At 44.4% G+C, this 17,743-nt stretch overlaps 1 protein-coding gene across 6 annotated transcripts in view; it reads left to right on the top strand.

Annotated features, from left to right (window-relative positions):
- SLC25A26 (solute carrier family 25 member 26) overlaps positions 1 to 17,743 on the top strand; it is an 85,515-nt gene that overhangs the window by 33,560 nt on the left and 34,212 nt on the right. Inside the window, exons 6-7 of one of the 6 annotated variants that reach the window (XM_067003455.1) lie at positions 9,625 to 9,710; positions 9,913 to 10,063. The exons of the other annotated variants lie outside the window; for them this stretch is intronic. Of the exons in view, the coding sequence (XP_066859556.1) occupies positions 9,625 to 9,710; positions 9,913 to 10,048 (222 nt within the window). The 3' untranslated portion in view covers positions 10,049 to 10,063. Of the gene's footprint in view, positions 1 to 9,624; positions 9,711 to 9,912; positions 10,064 to 17,743 lie in introns of those variants that run through there. 6 annotated transcript variants of the gene reach the window in all.

The raw sequence follows: 17,743 nt of genomic DNA, 5'->3' as shown, positions 1-17,743 counted from the left end.
ACTTCTTAAGCAAACCAATGTTTGTGGACATTTCAAACCACTGTAGCTAAGTGGTAAAACACTCGCTTCTGAAAGTTGTTACTGGTATCAGAATACAACTTGCTGATATATTCCTGTCTGCAGAAGAAATATGTTCTCAGTGTTTGTTTTTATTAGTATTTTAATTTAAACATGTTAGGCTGTGCTGTGAATCTGTTGTTTTAATTTTACTTCTATATACAATATGTGCCCTCGTTAGATTTTAGCATAGATATTTTCCCTTTAACTTTTAAAAAGAAGTGTTTCCTGTGAGGGAGGAGGACTTAACCACTTTATTTTATAAGTATTGGTTAATGCAAAGAGAATTTATTTTGCTAATCTGTGTCTCAGCAATCGTTTAGAAAATTAAATGAACTTCGTTATATGGGAGGGAGGAGCGTTTTTTGTGTATGCATTGCTTTTCCTCCCCAGATTTCAATAAAGGCTATACCTCTTCCAATATATCATCCTCCTTCCCTTCAGAGCCGACTCTTCTGTAAGGGAGCACAGCCATCAAAACTGGCAAGCGTTAAGCTTGGTAATTAGTTCAATATAGTGACCAATTCTGTGAATTACGAGTTCAAAGCAACATATGGACATGGATGAAATCAGATTTTGGCATTTCTCACTTAGATTGTTTCAGGACACTGCTGGAGCTTCTTTGATCTGTAAATAACAACTGCAGTTCAGTGCCTTACTTAAAATACATCAAACGCATTCATGACTTTTGCTTTTAGATATAGACCTCACTTCTAGTTATAGTTCTGAATCAGATTAATGCGGCTATTCATGTTTTGAGATTTCATGGAGAAAGCTACCAAAGATAGCTCTTTTCATTCTTCATGTTTTAAGAGGAGCAGCAAACACTTCTGTCTTGATCTGTACCCCAGCCCAGCTCAGCAGCTGCACTGGGAAATGAAAAGCAACCCTCTCTTGGCTGCAGGGGAACTGCGATACTGATGGCGATTGTTATCCTTCCACTTTCTCAGCGGTATAAAATAAAAAAGTGAACCAAAGGTTTGTTTTCACTGTACCATTCGGTTACCTGCTTCACTAACTCCGTTCCCTGCTGTAGTTTGCACACTGCAGCCTTTTTCTCAGTCCTCAACTTTGGGCTATTTTATCCGTGCTGTGCCCTCCAGCAGCCAGTAGCTGGAGATAACCAGGCAGACCCCGTTTGTTGCTCCTTAAAGGTATACGCAGGTGCAGACCTAGTTCAATAAGCAGCATTAACTAAAAATAAGTAGTTAAATGTGCTACCTCTGGGCTTGTCGGTTAGTGAAGGAAGGGCTGTAATGATTTCTTGGTAGCAAAGGAATGAGGGAATTACGGATACTCAGTGTTTTTACCATCAGCTTTCCAGCTGGGTAATTCCATTGTTTGTGATTCAACTCCCACTGTTTTGCTTAGAAAAATTCAGCGTTTAGCTGTACTGAAATGTATTTTTTTCTGCTGCGTAGTTAGCTGTGTAATTACCCAAATTCCACACAAATGATTGAGTTGTTTTCATACTGCTTTGGGGTCTACTTAAATCAAGTTCTTGTCCTATACAAACCTTAATCTACAACTTTGTACCCGGTGAAAATTCACTGCAACCCACCACCTCCCCCCTCAACCCATAAGCTTGAAATGGAGCAGAAAGACAAGCTTCTCTTCTAAGGAGCCCTGTCCCTCTTCTGTTTGTAGTCCCTTGATAAGATGCCAGATACCTCTCGCTTGGTGGAGCATTTATTTCTGTGGGTGGCAGATGATAAAACCCAAGCAGGAAAGTTGGCCTTGGCTGATGGGATCAGCCCCGTGTTCTGGCCGGACCAGTGTCTTGTCTCTCCTTGGGGCCGGATGGGAAATCCTCAGGGAGGGCAGGAGGTAGGAAAAATCCTACGCTGGGTTTTGGGCTGACATCTGGCAGCTGTTAGAAGGCAAGCATTCATCCTCTCTTCAAGTTGATCCTTACTACTACAAGCGCCCCTAACAAAAAAGACCGAAGAAGTGGGTACTACAAATCCCAAACTTCTATGTTAGTCTTTTGAAATAGATGCAGCCGGCTCGGAGATGTCTTACACCAATAACTGATTTTGGAGGGGCAACTTATATTTGTTATTTGGGAAAATGAATGATCCTTCCTGCTTCCTCCCTGTTCGTTTCCCTTCAAGCCTCACCTCCAAAACCCCCTTTTTTATTTCTGCGTCCTCCCTTGCAAAGCAAGATACATACTTTACACAGATACATACTTTAATCTTTGTGGGCGTCTCACAGAGCCGTATGGCAGAGGATTCCTCAGGGTGCCTGCTTGGTGGTCTCTCACCTTTGTTGCAAAGTCTTTTGAATGCTGCGGTTCTTTTTCTGAAAAGCAGTAACCAGAAGGGCCAACAAGAAGGGTTCTCTGCTGTCGGCAGAGAAGACGTTTCAGGAAGATGTCTCACCATGACAGTTCTTGGCAACTCTGGGACAGCTTCATCTCCCTCCTGCTGTGCTTGGCAGAGGATTTCACTTCCATGTCATGGGGGGAAGAAGCTCGACACGTCCAAAGAACCCTGAGGTCTGTAGATACAGCGTGATACACAAAAAAGACCTGACATCAAAATTCAGCTGGAGCTGTCACAAAAAAGAAAACAGCAGAGAGTGAGGGAAACCTCATGTGTGACAACGGTGAGAACATGCGGGTGCAGTGAAGGAATTGGTGGTCTTTGTGTTAAGTAAGATATGTTGTTTAATTCCAGATTTAATCAAAAACCTGATGGTCGGAGGAAGAGTTCTCCACTTTTGTGCTTTTTTGCCTCCGCTGACTTCTCTTTGGAAGTAATGAGCTCACTCGTGGATGCTTGAATGTCCTTGTCATGTGCTCTGGTTGGCTGTCATGCGTCGTGTGTTGCAAGGGTAACACCCCGTATTAAACCAGTGCATACACCTGTGATTTTCAAGGTGAGAAATGTTTAAGCGTGGTGGGTTTTGTTGACAGTTGTAGAGGCTTTTGGTTTCTGTACTGGCTTTTAAAAATGTGTAGAGAATGGCACTGGGGAGGCCATTTTTGTGTCTTTAATTCTTTCAGAAGTTTTGATATGGTGCATCTTCTGAAATTTTACTTTTCAGCTTCATCTTGAGTAGTAGCTGAACAACTACTTTCTTATTTTGCCCAGCCGACTGTTTGAGCTGAGGATTCTGGCTTGGCTGGTTGGTGAGAGGGGAACTCACTGGACGTGGAATTGAGTGTGACGGAGAGCAAAAGGGTGGTGAGGGCTTTGAGATTAAATCTCAGCAGTATTTGTTTTGTAAATTGATATTTGAAGCTTCTGAGGATTGGTAGAATTAGATTCTAATGAATGTCACTCCTCTTTCAGTTGTCTCTAGTGTTTGTACCAAAATCGTGTCCCACAAGGTTATATTCTATGTATTTTTAGTTATTCTTTTGTTTTCCTTTATCGCTTTTTTGGTACTCTGAGATAAATGCGTGTTTTCTATGAGTGCTCGCACTTCATCTTTAAGTGATCAGTAGGAATTCGGTTCTGGATTCATAGCTCTGTCACTAATGATCTTTATTGGTGTTTTTTTTGTTGTTGTTGAATGTTCATTTTAAGTCTAGGTATGTGTTTATTCTGTTCATCTTGAATTTTATATAGTTGAGAGATACTTATTCTGAATATTTAGCGGCACTAGCAGTTATTTACAGAACACGTAGTTTCTGAAAGAATGAAATTAGAAACTAAACTCCGGAATTTCTGTGGCAGGTCAGGCACTTCTGGCCTCAGCTGTCGTTGACTGGAAGGAGAATAAAGCTCTCCGTGCCTCTGCAAATCACTGCAGCAGTCCGTTCCCTGATGTTATGATACATGTCACATGCTGCAGAGAGACAATATCAATATGCCTGGTGGATAAACGTTCTCTGGATAAACTCGGATGTTATTTTGTCTTCTCACTGTGCTTTTTATGATCCACATCTCTCAGACTGATGTGAATATGTAAAATATGACCTGCTTAAAAACAAAAAAAAAAAGTGTCTACATCTAACAACCAAGGAAAAAAATGCCCGAGAAGTAAGCTTAGATTCTATGGCGAAGTTTCAAACACCAGCCAACAACAGAGCCCTGATATATTTGTTTTCATTCCTGTACATTTTAGAGCCTATTTCATGATGGTTGATGCTTGATTCAGGATTTTAGGAGGGTGCTTGAATAAGGCAATGTAATTTTTGCAGTTTAGGAGGCTGGTGAACTACAGTGGCTTCTGTGCTTGGTGCCTGAGAGCAAACTCACCCTGTCTAGATGTTCAGGATGCCTGTGAGACAAAGCAAACGAGAGAAAACAATAACAGTTTGGGTAAGGAAGGAATACTTAAAAATAGATGTTTGCGATGCGTAAACCAAGGGGAGAGAATTCTTCCTGAGATACTACAGGGCCGCGTCTTGTTCAAAACGGTGAAAAGCAAGATGCAACAGAGCTTTCATCCTGTGTTTTACTCTGACACCTGAGTCAATGTGTTGCACAGACCCACGCGTCAGGTGAACAGAAATTGTGCAGTTGGAATTTATCCGGCCACTGACTTAACCTCTGACTGACCCCAGCAGTGGTACAGCGTTACAAATGTAGTCTTCAAGGAAGGGTGAACAAATTTCTTAAGCCATTGGGCACAAACAAAACACTCGGAATCAGTCAAGAATCCGTCCTTGTCCCATTGTTCCCTCCCCCCTCGTGCCCTGGGATGTATTTATTGTGGCCAGTGCTAGGAAAACTCAATCTGCCTATTTGTGTTTTGTGCTCAGAGCGACTAGAAGTACCTTTCCTTTTCCAGTTTTGTCCAACTCATCTTTAGTTCTGTGTCCTTTTAAAGATTTCCAGACCACCAAGTGCGAAGGCTCTTGGCTCAGCGTATGAATATCCGTGGTTTGACAACCTAGCCCCTTTTCTTAATGCACATCAACAGAGGGAACCTCAAGAAGGGAATGTAAAAACATGGCTTTCTTTACAGCCCCAAGCATCTGCATCAGCAGTTTAGGAATTAACTAATTCAGGCCACCGGAATCCTGTGTATTACCAAGGGACCCAAAAAGAGCGTGTACTCTCACCACTGATTTCATTTTACATTCGTGCTCTCCCCAAAACTACCAGACATGCAGAGCCCCCACTAACAGTGGGGAGGGAGCTCAGTACTTCCAGAAATGAATAAGGCTGCTAAAGTGTTTGAATTTAGATTTAGCTCTTCAACTTTTTCATTTATGAGTTAGAAATGTCTCCTTTGTGCGTTAAAGAAAGTGTTCCCATGGCCAGATTTCCTTTCTTTGGAACTTCCCTCCCCCATTTATAATCGAAACAGGGAAGTAGGGAGTGGAGCTGGGTAATATCGGTAGGAAGAAGCCAACTCAAGTATCTAGTATAAATATTCTGCTACCTGCTTAGTACAAATCCTGCCTGGATTATGTGGCATACTCACAGGTGTTGAAATTCATGGACTAAGATGTGGGCATTCCTCCCAGCGCTGACTCTCCCCCCCGCCCTTGCTCGGCAGGGCAGATAGCGGTGAGTGCTGGAAGAAGATTGCTTATGAAGGTCAGAGATTATTTTGAATTTCTTGTGTCAGGGGCTTTCCTGACTGTTGGAGAGCTTGTAACAGAGGAAACTGCGTTCTGAAGTTCATCCTTCCAAATTGTAAGTTGCAGCCCTTGTAGATGAGCGTTCCTTGATTTGCCAGTTGTTGTCACCTCCTAAGCTGCAGTTTGCTTTGTTGACCTGAATGGAAAGATAGGATTTTCGTTTGTTCCTTCTCTCGTGTGATTTTGCTATATGTGGAGAAAACTCTAGGAATATGAAAAATCATTATTATTTTTTTTTCCTCAGAGGCCGGTTGGAGAAGGGCCTCTGGGTAAATCCCATCGCCACCTGGAAGCCCGGGGCCAAGGCTGGAGCTGCGCCTGTATCTATGGATCCCTTCTAAATGTTTAATCAGCTACATACATCCTGCAGCGCCGTGTGCGGCACGAGGGTATGTTTAGAGCCTCCCCCCCCACTCCTTTGCTCCTAAGGGGTGTTTCTGTGCGCATTCCTAGCATAAAATGAGGTATGGAGCCTCGGCCCCTCTTGTCGTGTTTAAGTGTGGTGATATCACGGAGACACGCTGAAACATGGGGCCACTTGTTGAGGTTAATGTTTGATCTCTCAGTCCTCTGGGAAATGCTGATGTTGAAGTGGTAGGGCCTAGGACAACTTAAAATACTCATTTTCCCAAGGCCCAGGAGTTACCAACACAGGGAGTGCTTTTACTGGTCTGTGTATATAAACAGAATTCCTTCTTCCTCTCTGAGGGCAAATGTGACCTTGATTAAATTATTTCTATTTTTAATCAACTTTAAGGTTCCTGGAACTTCTGAAGTTCTCAGCAGCTGTTCCTCAGATGTCTGCTGATCTGTCAGTCTCACAGATTTCCCTATCTCCTTGGGAGGACCAAGGACTCTGCACATGTCCTAAATGGCCAGCAATACCCCTTTGTGGCCAGGAAAGAGTAGGTGGTGCCGTGACCTTGGAAAAGGGCTAAGTGAATGCTATGTCTACAGAGCTTCCCAACAGGGAGCGTGTGTGTTAGAACCCTGTTAAAGAGCACTTCAGCTTTAATAGTTGCACTCTGGTCCTCAACCACTGGATTATTGTGCCGTCAGTCTTTCTTTTATGCAACAGGTTTCCTTTGAGGGCAGAAAACAGGCACAATCTTTTAGGCTCTTGCTTTACCCTGGAATCCAGCACCACCAACCAGAAATCCTTGGAGTTTAAGCAGCTTTATCATTTATTTAGACAGGTCTGCAGTGACTTCTTTGTTGTTTCTTTTTTTTCCCTAATTGTTTTGGATGGTTCTGTTCTCTGTAGGAAATTCTGAAAGGCTGTTTAGCTGCATGCATACTGGCTTCCCTGTACGCTCGTGTGTCCTCTTGAACACGGTGTAATGCACGTCCAGCATCCTGTTCTCAAGGCCACAATACCTTTTCTTTACTGAGGTGCTATAAGCAGCAGAAACACGCTCTCTATGGACCTGTAATCTGCAGCATCCCTGCTGTCCCCATTGCGCTGACTCCAGCTCTGCATGCGTGGCCCCCAAGCTCCCTCCCTTCCTTCCAGCATCTGGGCTCCATCCCACAGCCCTGAGCTGTTGGCTGTGCAGACGATAACACCCCCTGGGGTGCGTCCCCAGGTGGCTGTGTGCTGCTTGCTGCCTCTGCACACCCACTGATTCCGTGGCTGTCAACCAAACAGGTAATTGTTGAGCTCCTTCTGCAGCCTTTCCTGCAGAGTAGGGTGGCCAGTTTGGGTCTCTCTGCTCAACCAAAACACTTTCAGACATGTTTGAGATGCCTGTTGGACGTTCACAGAAGTTTTAGGAGCTCTTTAGCTCTGAGATCCTTACCTCTGTCTCATGTGCCTAAAACTAAACACTGAGTTCAAAAGCTAAGGAGAAAGAAAAAGAGGGCAATTTCACGCACTGTTTCTATCGTAAACCAGACTGAAAATGAGCCTCTGTACAGTCAGATACACGGGCCATTCAGTATGACATTTATTAATATCTTGTTTCATTGCTTACAGGTACATCAGTAAAATAACTTTCTGTATTAAATAAATCAAATTTGTTGCAGCCAGATTGTAAGGATATGGTGGAGATGGAAACCGTAGTACCAATTAAGTACTATTATCCAAGCAATCAGCTAAGATCTTACCACCCAGGCATTGTGCAGTTGGAGCCAATGGAAGGCAAAACCCAGCAATCATGCTGAAATTTCAATCAGGACCATGTTACGGTATTAATACTTGACAAAAACACCGAGTTTTACTGTAATAAGCAAATATGGTCATTTATTGCATCTTAGGTACCCATTGAAAATCCCTGGGCTACAGTCCAAATACCTGTACAGACTCATAAATGGAAGGTACATTATGAGAACTCCGGCAACCACTCAGGGATTAAAAAGGAGGAATACTTATCAGTACAAAATGTCCTTAAGCTTCAGCAGCACAGATGTCCTTTCAGTAATTGTTAGGGATAGTCTGCCAGCAACAAAATCATGATGCAGGACTGAGATACCGCTCTCCTTTTCCTGGTAGATATAAGAGCACTTAATTGGAGGTTTAGTTATGGAATTTTCTCTCAACGAGCAGAATTCCGTAGTTTATTGTAGTGAAATTCCTGAAATAGCAAGAAAAGAAGCATATAAAAGGCAGCTTAAAGCAAAGATAATAGAATTGCATGCTGTTGTATGTGCATTGGGTTGTAATAGCCCATGGTGAATCAGACTTGCACATCCAGTATATTTGCAGAGGTGAAGTTTTGCCATTGTTGCTGTATTTTCAATTAATTGCATCCATACCAGTTAAGTTTTACAATTGCTTGAGTGGCCTTAGACATCTTTTGCTTGTGTCTGATCTTTGCTTCTTTGGTTTCAGGCTTTAGCACTGGTGGTCAGGTTTTATGTCAATCTATCAGTGTTATTTCTGCCATTGGTGATGTTATTTCCGACTGGAAACACTGCTGTTTAATTCTGTCAAAGGAGTTTCTGTAATTAATTTTATAACGGAGCTTAACAGCGGTTCAGAGAGTGTAAAGCTCCCAGTGGGTTTTAGTTCTGCTGGAAAATGGATACTCAGGCTACAGTTTGGATCAGAGACGATGAAATTGGTTAGCGTTTTGTGACCATAAAGCTTTTGTGTTCAGTCACATCTTAATATTCCACGTTACTGAAAGACTTTTGTACAAGCATGTTTTGAAATATTGCGTTACAGTAAAGAAAAATCACAATAAAAATAGAGCTGTTGCTCTTTTCTGTGTGTTCACAGCTATTCTGCTCTCCAAGCTTGTGTTAACCTAAGTGTGAAGTGCTTGAGTGGGATGTTTGCAGGATCAGACCGCTTCCAGGCATGTAGATGGGAGATATCCTGGGCTTCTTTACTTGATGAAGCATGTTGAGGGAACAGGAAATTACTAGTGCCCTGTCTCTCCCTGTATTTTTCCATGAGAATAATCAGGAGTTGTAAGAAGTTCGTTGCCTAACAAGTTGTCCTTTAACAGTAAAGAATTGGCATTAGGGAATCCTGCTGACCAAAAGTATTTTGCAGGTTTTGAAAACTGAAGTGTCATAAATGTGGGCACGGTCCAGATGGCACAGCTTGAGTAAACTTTCTGATCGGGCGTACAGGAGTACTTTTGGATGGAAGAGAGCAGAACTTAGCGTTGCTCACTTTTTAGCATGAACCTTACCCTAAAATATCCTTTCATGGCTATGCTTACACTGACAGAGAACATTTTGATTACCAGTGCCTATAAAGAGCAGATGGTGTCTTCTGAATGCGTTTTAATATGAGAAGGTATTGAGTAGGGATTGAGACTGTGCGTATTTTAAATCAGCTGTGTCTGTAAACTCCACTTCAGCATTACCTGTGCTTTGAAGAACTTGGGACATTTAATATGGCTACAGACATCCCATAAATTCTTATCGACACCACCTGCCTCCTTGTGCTAAGTTCCTGCTGTTACAAGCAGAGCTTTGATGGATATTTAGATTGCACTATAAAGTTCTTGCCTTCTAAGATATGGGTTTTTCTCATGGAAAAAGCTTTGTTTCTGTTCTGAAACACACAGGAGAAAAGGATTGCGTTATGCCCGCGGCTAACCGTTGGTGCAAGTGGAAAGGGAAGGAACAGTTCTTCCTGGAGCAGTAAAGAGCAGTGAGTACAGTTTCCTAATACCCCAAAAGCTTGGTCAGAAACAAGTTTAGTACATGCTTAGAATTTTTGGCACTAAAGACCTCTCTTTCCCCAGTTCTGAAATGATTGCACTAATCATCCTCTTGATGGATATTGTTCTGTTCCTTATGTGCCTGTTCATCTGGGGACCTTCCTGCCACCCCATTCCCTTCCGCCTTTTCAGCCGTCCGTCAGAAGTATCAGAGCCTCAGTCACAGGAACCTGGCAGGGCTTTCTTTGCTCTCCTGTCCAGAAATCAGTCAGTAAGTATGAGATGGAGTTCTACATCGCATTGTCTGACACTACAGCCTCTTTTCTGAAAGGGGATGTTTATGGCCTCCTTAATACCAGTTACAAGTCCTCCTTTGTAGGGTTACATTAACAGGAGCAAGGCTGAAACGTTTGTGGAAAGCTGATGTCTGAAATTTTTTATTAGTGCTTTTCAGTGTTGCTGCTGTCCTTGTAAAGTTACAGGTTGTCGAGTGGTCTGGTGAGAAATGCCTGCTGCTTCTCTGGCCAGAGGGTTTGTCATTTCTCGTCTTCCTTGTCTGTCTTCACAAGCGACCTGTTTGTGAGGCTTTCTAGCAGACAGCCGGTTGATCAGAGTTGACTTTGAGAGGTGTTCCCTAGAACTTCCTGGAAGATCTCATTATTTAATGGTTTCATTTAGTCTTGAGGCATTTGGTTTCTGTGGAAAATCTCTGGTGCGTGTGTGTACATACAGCCCGGTGAGAGGGAAGTTGAGATCTTGCAGCTACTGGCAATGTTTGTGTTACAACGTCAGGATCTGACCTTTTACAGTCCTGATAGAGGGCTCAATGAGAAACCTGGGGCATGTACATGCTGCTTGAGGCTTCAAAGCGCAAGTGGAGATGTGCAGAATAACCTGAATTTCCCTTGCGTTGGGGTTTAACCCGGCAGGCGGCTCAGCACCGCACGGCCATTTGGCCACCTCCTCCCCTCCCAGTAGATGGGGGTGGGAGAATCAGGAGGGGAAAAAAGTAAAAGCTCATGGATTGAGATAAAGATAGATTAATAGGATAGAAAAGAAAGAGAAATAACATCATAATAGAATGCACAAAGCAAGTGATGCACAATGCAGTTGCTCACCACCCGCTGACCAATGCCCAGTCTGTCCCCGAGCTGTTTTCTCCTCGGGGAATTTTTGCTTCTTAATGCAACAGTAATTACAAATGGAAAGAGGTCGTGTCTTCAGGTAGACTTCATGTGTGTTTTCGTTGCACGTCTGAGCTGGCACGTTGTGCTTGGTTCTTTCAGTCACTGCTGTAACACAAATAATCCCTATAAACGTGCTCGCTGCCTGTTGTTCTGGCTGTCCTCACAGCAAAGGGCTGGCCCTGAGCTGCACACCTTCTAGTTCAACGGCCAACACAAAGGGAAACCATTTTTTCCCAGATGTCAGGTCTGTAAGAATGGAGTGCTTTCCCGAGGTTATGCTGCTCACTTCCTGTGCGCTTGGTGAATTCTCCTGGGGGCCAGACCACCTTCATAAACGGGAGGCTGTCCTGCTGCCTCCTTTAGGGTTTTGGTTGGGAACTGCCAGTTGAGCACACACATAGCATTTTGCAAGGCACTGAGGGCTGCAGATGTCACGCTGGCTGATTTCGCTAATGATCTGCTCAGAGATTCAGTGTACATATATGGTGACTTCTCTCCTGCTCACTTCGGAGCCCCAGAATAACACGGGCCTGTTCCTCAAGCTTCTGCACAACAGCGTGCCTGAGACTACACAGGCTTGCACTGGCTCTTAGGGTTATACTTGTTTCCCACAATTTTCTGCATGTTTGTCTCTAAACGAACCATGAAATGATTCAGTGCCCACATGTGGTTTTAATAACGAGCGTATGTGGGCAAACGAGAAAATACAGAATGTTCGACGGGAAGTCTCCAGCATACAATAGGGGTTAAAATCGAAGGAGGTTTGTAGTGGGGTGTTTTTCGGACTCGGTTAGCTGCTTTGGGGTTGTATGACATTTCAGATGAGACGTCTATCTATAACCTGGTAACAACGACAGTAGTGGAAAGCTCCACACTTAATCAGGGGCAGGTTTGGAGCAATAAGCTCCAGTTTGATCTTCTCTGTGAGCAGATTGTTTTTCTGGAAAGTCTGCATGTTGTTGTTGGGTTTTTTGTTTTGTTTTGTTGTTGGATTTTTGAGAGAGGGGGAGAGAGAGAAAGAAAGTGCAGCAAGTAGCTTTCTGATCTTGCTCTAGCTGCAAGTTCTGTCAAGGGCTTATACTCTCTTAATAGGTCATGTTAGATATCCACATCTTAAAAACGATCATTGTAGGCATATTCTGGCTTCACGTGGTCTTTTCAGAGTGCAGAGCAACCCTTCCCTTCACCATGTATCCTCAGTTACTCAGAACGCTTCTGGAAAGACTTTGTGTCTTTCATTATTTTGTTAGAGATTAGTATATACTCAGATTTTCAAATTTTTTCTGTTTTCTTCCACCTCAGGAATGTTTCATCTTCAGTACATACTGAAGTGAGATGGTGACATCCCACCAGCCCAAAATCAGAACAAGAAATTTCTTGCTGACAGATGTAGGTTTAAAGTTGCTGTAGACTTAACCAGCTTTTGCTAACAATCTGCCTTAAGCTTGTTGATGAAATACACAGTGAGAGCTGCCTTTGTCAGTCTGAGACTGATGTCTTCGTGTGTGAAAGGGAGAAAAAATACTGGAAAAGGCATAGGGAAGAAAAATGATAAATAAAGGCAAATATAATTGAAATTTTTCTGCGAAGGAGAAAAGAATGATCTGTTCTTTTGCCTGTGATGAGGAGGTGAAGAAGCAATGACTGAAGTTACTCTGGGGAACTATCCAGACGCGCAGCACCTGAGCTGATCGTCTCTGCAGCCCATCAATCACGAGCGGCCATAAAACGAGGTTAGACAAACATGCTGGGAACAGGCTCTGCCCTTGATCAGGGGTATGAAGGGCCTTCAAATCCTGTTTTCTCCATAATAATGTAATTTCAGGGAAAGGCAGGTGTAGTTGTACAAGGTGAACAAGAAGTGCAAGGAGGCAGAGCAATCTTTTCTTGTGACAGCAGTGCCACACACCAGTTCTTTGCATTGTTGTGTACAAGAGACTTTGGTAAAGCAGGTGGAGACAGTCTGTTAAATGTGTTAAACTGAGTCGCTGCACCTGTGTTACTGGGAGACTAAGAAAGGGAGACTAAAATCTATGACTGACACATTAAAAAACTTAAAGCTTTTTTGGCCCAGCAGTTTTAAGACATTTGTGTGTCATCCAGGCATATAACCTGTGCTTTGTGAGCGTAGATGACTGCAGGAGCGTGCTGAGGTTGAGGGACGAGCACTTTCCCCGTGGCCGCCCTTGCTTTCTACCCGTGGACCTAGCCCCGGGTGGTTGATCGGACATCTTACAGAGCAGAGGCTACAGCATCGAGTTGAATATTTGCCTGTTCTAGAGGGGAAGAGCACTTCTCTGAAGCACAAACATCCCAAGGTACTGTAGATGATAACACCTGTATGCAGTTATTTTATCTCTGGGCTCATCAGGCTTTAGGAGCGGAGCCATATCTTAAAGGAGCTGTCACAGCAATCCTTGTTTGCCTTCAAGGTGTCTCCTGAAGTGCTCCTGAAGGTAATTAATCACCTAATAAAATACACTCTTTGACAGTAGGTGGAATTTGGAAATTAATTTGCACCCCTTAAATGGGGCTTCTAAAACTATAATTATCATGAGAGGAAGAAACGAGCTGTGTCAGGTGTATAAATGATTTATCTGTCGAGAATAAACTGTCACCAAAGTGGCACTTAAGCTTGCAGCGTCTGTGCTGCATTTCTTTTAAGTGAATTGAGCGATGATACTTGCCTTCCCTGCTGTATTTTTGCAAATCCCGGGGCAAATTTTCAGTCGTTTGTGAAGTGTTTGGTACAAAAGAGACCTGCAACAAAATTCTGGCTGCTTTTTTCCACATTATCTTTCTCTAATGTGGTGATAAGTTCTTCCTGCTGCCCCATCACTCCCTGTGCAATTCCTTATTCCCAGAAAAGCCTTTGGCCTCCTCAGAGGACACCACCAGCCTGGTGCAGTTGGACATTTGGTTTTCTCCTTCTCTCTCCGAGCGGTGGGTTTTGTGAAGTGGGTATTGGTAGTAGCACCAGGAAACGGGAGCGGGGAGAATCCAGAAAATTGCGAGAATAGTCACATTTTAAAAGTGAATCACTTGCAAAAATAGTTGCTTGATTTTGAAGGTAAATACCCTGTTAAAAAGGTGTCACTCAAGTGTCTGGCCTGTGCACCTGGGCGTCTGAAGATTGGATTCAGTTGTAGAGATAAAGGCTGCTTCAGTGTAGCCTTTGCTGTGAAATTACCACTAACGAGTGCTTTAGTTGCTACATCTGAAATGTATTTGCTGCTGACAGTGTAATTTGCTGGCTTCAAAGTGCGTGTGGTGGGCTGATATAATACATGTAGTTTGTGTGACATGGAAAAAATAGGCTCATTATTACGTATTAATTTTGCATTATTGGTGCTTTAATTTCAGAGAAAGCCCAAGAGGATTTCTGTTTATTCGTGTCAAACTGACTTCTCTAACGTACGCGTTAGCCCTCTAGGAAGGGCTGTGCCTGATTATCTCCTCTGTACCTGTTTGCCCAAAGTTAAGTTGACTTGAAAAAGGCATGAGGGTGCTCGGTGCCACTGGCTTGATTAAAATTCTTGCGCACAGTGAGAATATCTCTTGAGTTTATGCCCCTTGAGAAAAACCTGCGTAAGTGTGAAATTGTGTGTAGTACCCTTCTTATTTAAATTGTTGTAATGTTGTCTCCTATGGCCAGAGAGGGCTTTTGCTGGAATGCATCACCAACGCAAACAAAATAGGCAGTAATTCGAAACAAAACCTCATCTGATGCTGTTATACCGGAATGCCGCATTTTAGTTTCTGGGTACTGACAGATTGCAGACAATTTATGTGAGCAAAACGTAGTTTTGATTCTTACTTTTCTCTTAGGAGCGTAGGTTTGAATAATGCTATGCAAAGTCCTTTCAATATAAACTAATACCTTTCTTCTCCCTCCTCCTCTGCAGTTTTACCGCAAAGTATTTTTACTGGATTTTTTGGAAGTGCGCTGGAAATATTTTTCATGAAACCGAGTGGCAAAAATTAAACACTCAGGAATGCGGCTGAAGGGGCAGTCCAACTACCCTGAGCATGTCCTGGTTTGCATGAAATATGGGTGCCCTTTACAGGCACTCAATTCATCTTGAGGCCAATTTTAACAGTGCGCAGTGCAGAAATGACTAACTGTTATGACATGCCCTGAGCCAGCTCCAGTTCAGCTTGTGTAAATTCTACATGTGGGGTGCTTTTGGAGCTGACAGGTGGAATTTTATTGTGATTGTATTTAACTATTCTGCCACGGTAAAGGCTTTTGTCATTTATCTTACTGAGCTGCTACGTGTTGCATGCAAAGGCACAAGTTCTTTGCTTTTTACTTATTTTTTTTTTAACCAGTGTGTCTTATAAAGTGTCTGGAAACGTGGATAGGATCCTTCCAGCGTTCAGTTCCCCACCTTTAACCTGGCTTCTTGGCATGAAATGGGAACGGGGCAGTCACAAAAGGAGCCAAACCACCACAAAGTCTGGTCATTTACTGGCATCGTGGTAGCTGAGCATTTAAAATTGTGGGTGTGAATCATGTTACACTGGAAAAGGCATTTGTCTTGAGACCAGCTTATTCTTTGTATTAGGCAATAACATTCCTTTCTTTCCTCTTCTCTTTGGTCCTTAAATTGCTTGTTAATTGCTCTTTAACACACTGCCTGTTGCCCAGTTTGTTGCATCCAGGTATGTGCAGTGCTGCTTCAGGGATACCACATCTGTGATCGGGTTCTGCATTCTTTGTCTCCAGAAGCTGTCCGACAGTTTCGTTGAGCTAATTTGGACAGATCCATCCCGATCAGTCTCAGGGTGAAAGGAGCGTCGTGCAGGTATTATTATGGGGTCTGGGGGTGGCACCTAGAGAAAGGCAGCGGGATGCTGCAGGAACAGAAGCAGATCTGGAGACCCACCTAGGGGCAGGTTTCTCAGGCAGATACTCAAATGCTGTCCACTAGAAAGGTACAAATTTTTGGAGATTCCTTGTGCTTAGGGAAAGACTGGCTGTTTCCACAGCCAACATTTTTGTGTTCGATTCTTTCCCGTCAAATACCAACCGTTATCATGAAAATCATTTCATTGCTGCTGTTCTGTTCTCCATCTGGAAAACAATTGTGGAGGCTGTGGTTCAAATCACACGTACGTAAATCCCCTCTGTTGCTGTGTATCACAGAGCAAAGCCCGTAACAGGCGACACGACCTTAGCCATAGCACTGGGAATGCCGTGGACCTACCTGTGACACCAGGGAGCTGGCAGACCTGCCCCTTGGCTCTGATGGGCATTTGGCATGGCTGCAAAACCGATGAGGGAAAGAAATCATCTTAGGGGAACCTTCTGGACGTGAAGTGGCCTCTAAATGAATTAAAGCTGTGAGAACAGCGTTTCCCATCCCTTTCCCTCTGGAGGCCGTGCTGCAGTGGGCGTGCAGTTTGGCTTTCTCCTTTTGGTGTCAATGTTTTCTGCAGAAGTTGGGTTCTTAAAGGGCCCATGAGTGCAACAGATGCCGGGCTCAGACCTGCCGCCTGAGAGAGGAACGTGCTGGAACTGGTGGGATCTGATCCCATCCCGGGGCCCAGGCTGTCACGCTGACTGCTTGCATTTGTCTGCTCCTCGCCGTGATGCTAAAACCTGGTGGAGGAAGCTGCAGTGGTGTCGTTACCTTTGCTTATCCCGTGTTTGGTGTTCGAGGTCACTTGGAGTTCTTTATTGTATATCTAGAGTGAGCCACAGAAAAGTTTAGACTATTTTCTTTGGCTTTTCTCCTCATTCACCACGTTGGTTACAACACCAAATTAGCAGAAAACTTTGTTTAGGCGTCAGTTCAACAAAACACTTTGGCCCAGCTCCAGCTCTGGAGGAGCTTTGAGATTAATGGGAGGTTGGGAGCGTAAGGAAGAGTGAGGAGTGTAAAAACTTGTTTGGGTCTGGCCTTCAGTGTTTTTAAAGCAAAATGTTGTTCGCTATTCAGCAGTAGTTAAAATTAAGCATGTGCTTAAGTGCTTTGCCAAGCTCGGAGGGGATGATTTACACTGGTGAAGTGGGAGCTTAATAGCGTCTACTTTGCTGATCGCAGCAATAACGGGAATTTCATAGAGCGAGGGTTCGCTGCTGTCGTGCTCTGTGCTCCGGTGTCGGGCTCAGGAGATGGCCCAGATCTGTAGCGGGGGGGTGTGAACGCCCTGCAGGGTGGGCACAGGAGGAAAAGGAGGGTTTGTGGGGGGTGCCTGCGGGGGTACAGCTGTGCCACTTATCCAGGGTGCGCCCACCAAAGCACCCGTGCTCCTGCCGGCCCCTGTAGCCAGACACACTGCTCGTGTCCAGCTGGCTGCGTGAGACACCTTTGGGTTGTTTTACGACTCAGCCTTGTGGTTCCGAGGGACCCTCAAGGCAAACGGAAATAAGGTGGCCGCCTAAAGACAAGCAAACGAATTCGCCTGCGTACGGCGAAAGCCTCTTCTCTGTAAACAAATTAAATCATTGAGAGTGATGCTTGAGAACGGTGTTTTATTTCCACGGGTCTCGTGGTGGCTGTGCCGAGTTGTGCGAGCAGGGTTAGGCTGCTTTGAGGGTGCCCGCGGAGGATTCTGTAGCAGCCCCTCCTCGCACGCTGCGTTTTGTTCACAGCCTAAAGCTTTTCCCCAGCCGCTGGCAGCAGGAAGGCGGGGGCTGCGGCAGCCTGACGGCTTGCCCAGGGGCCCCACGGCCGTGCACGGCTCTGCGTGTCCACACCTGGGCAGGCAGCGAGCTCCAGGAGGCCCCCGCGGTGCCGTCCGCAGCTGCTGGGCGAAGCGATGCTGCGGCAGGAGCCGAGCAGCTCTCCCCCTGCACCGGCACCGTGGTCTGCTGCGGCTGGGGGGCT

Source organism: Anser cygnoides, chromosome 10, assembly GCF_040182565.1.
Source record: "Anser cygnoides isolate HZ-2024a breed goose chromosome 10, Taihu_goose_T2T_genome, whole genome shotgun sequence".
NCBI classification, from domain to species: domain Eukaryota; kingdom Metazoa; phylum Chordata; class Aves; order Anseriformes; family Anatidae; genus Anser; species Anser cygnoides.
This window is presented reverse-complemented; position numbering and strand designations above follow the sequence as displayed.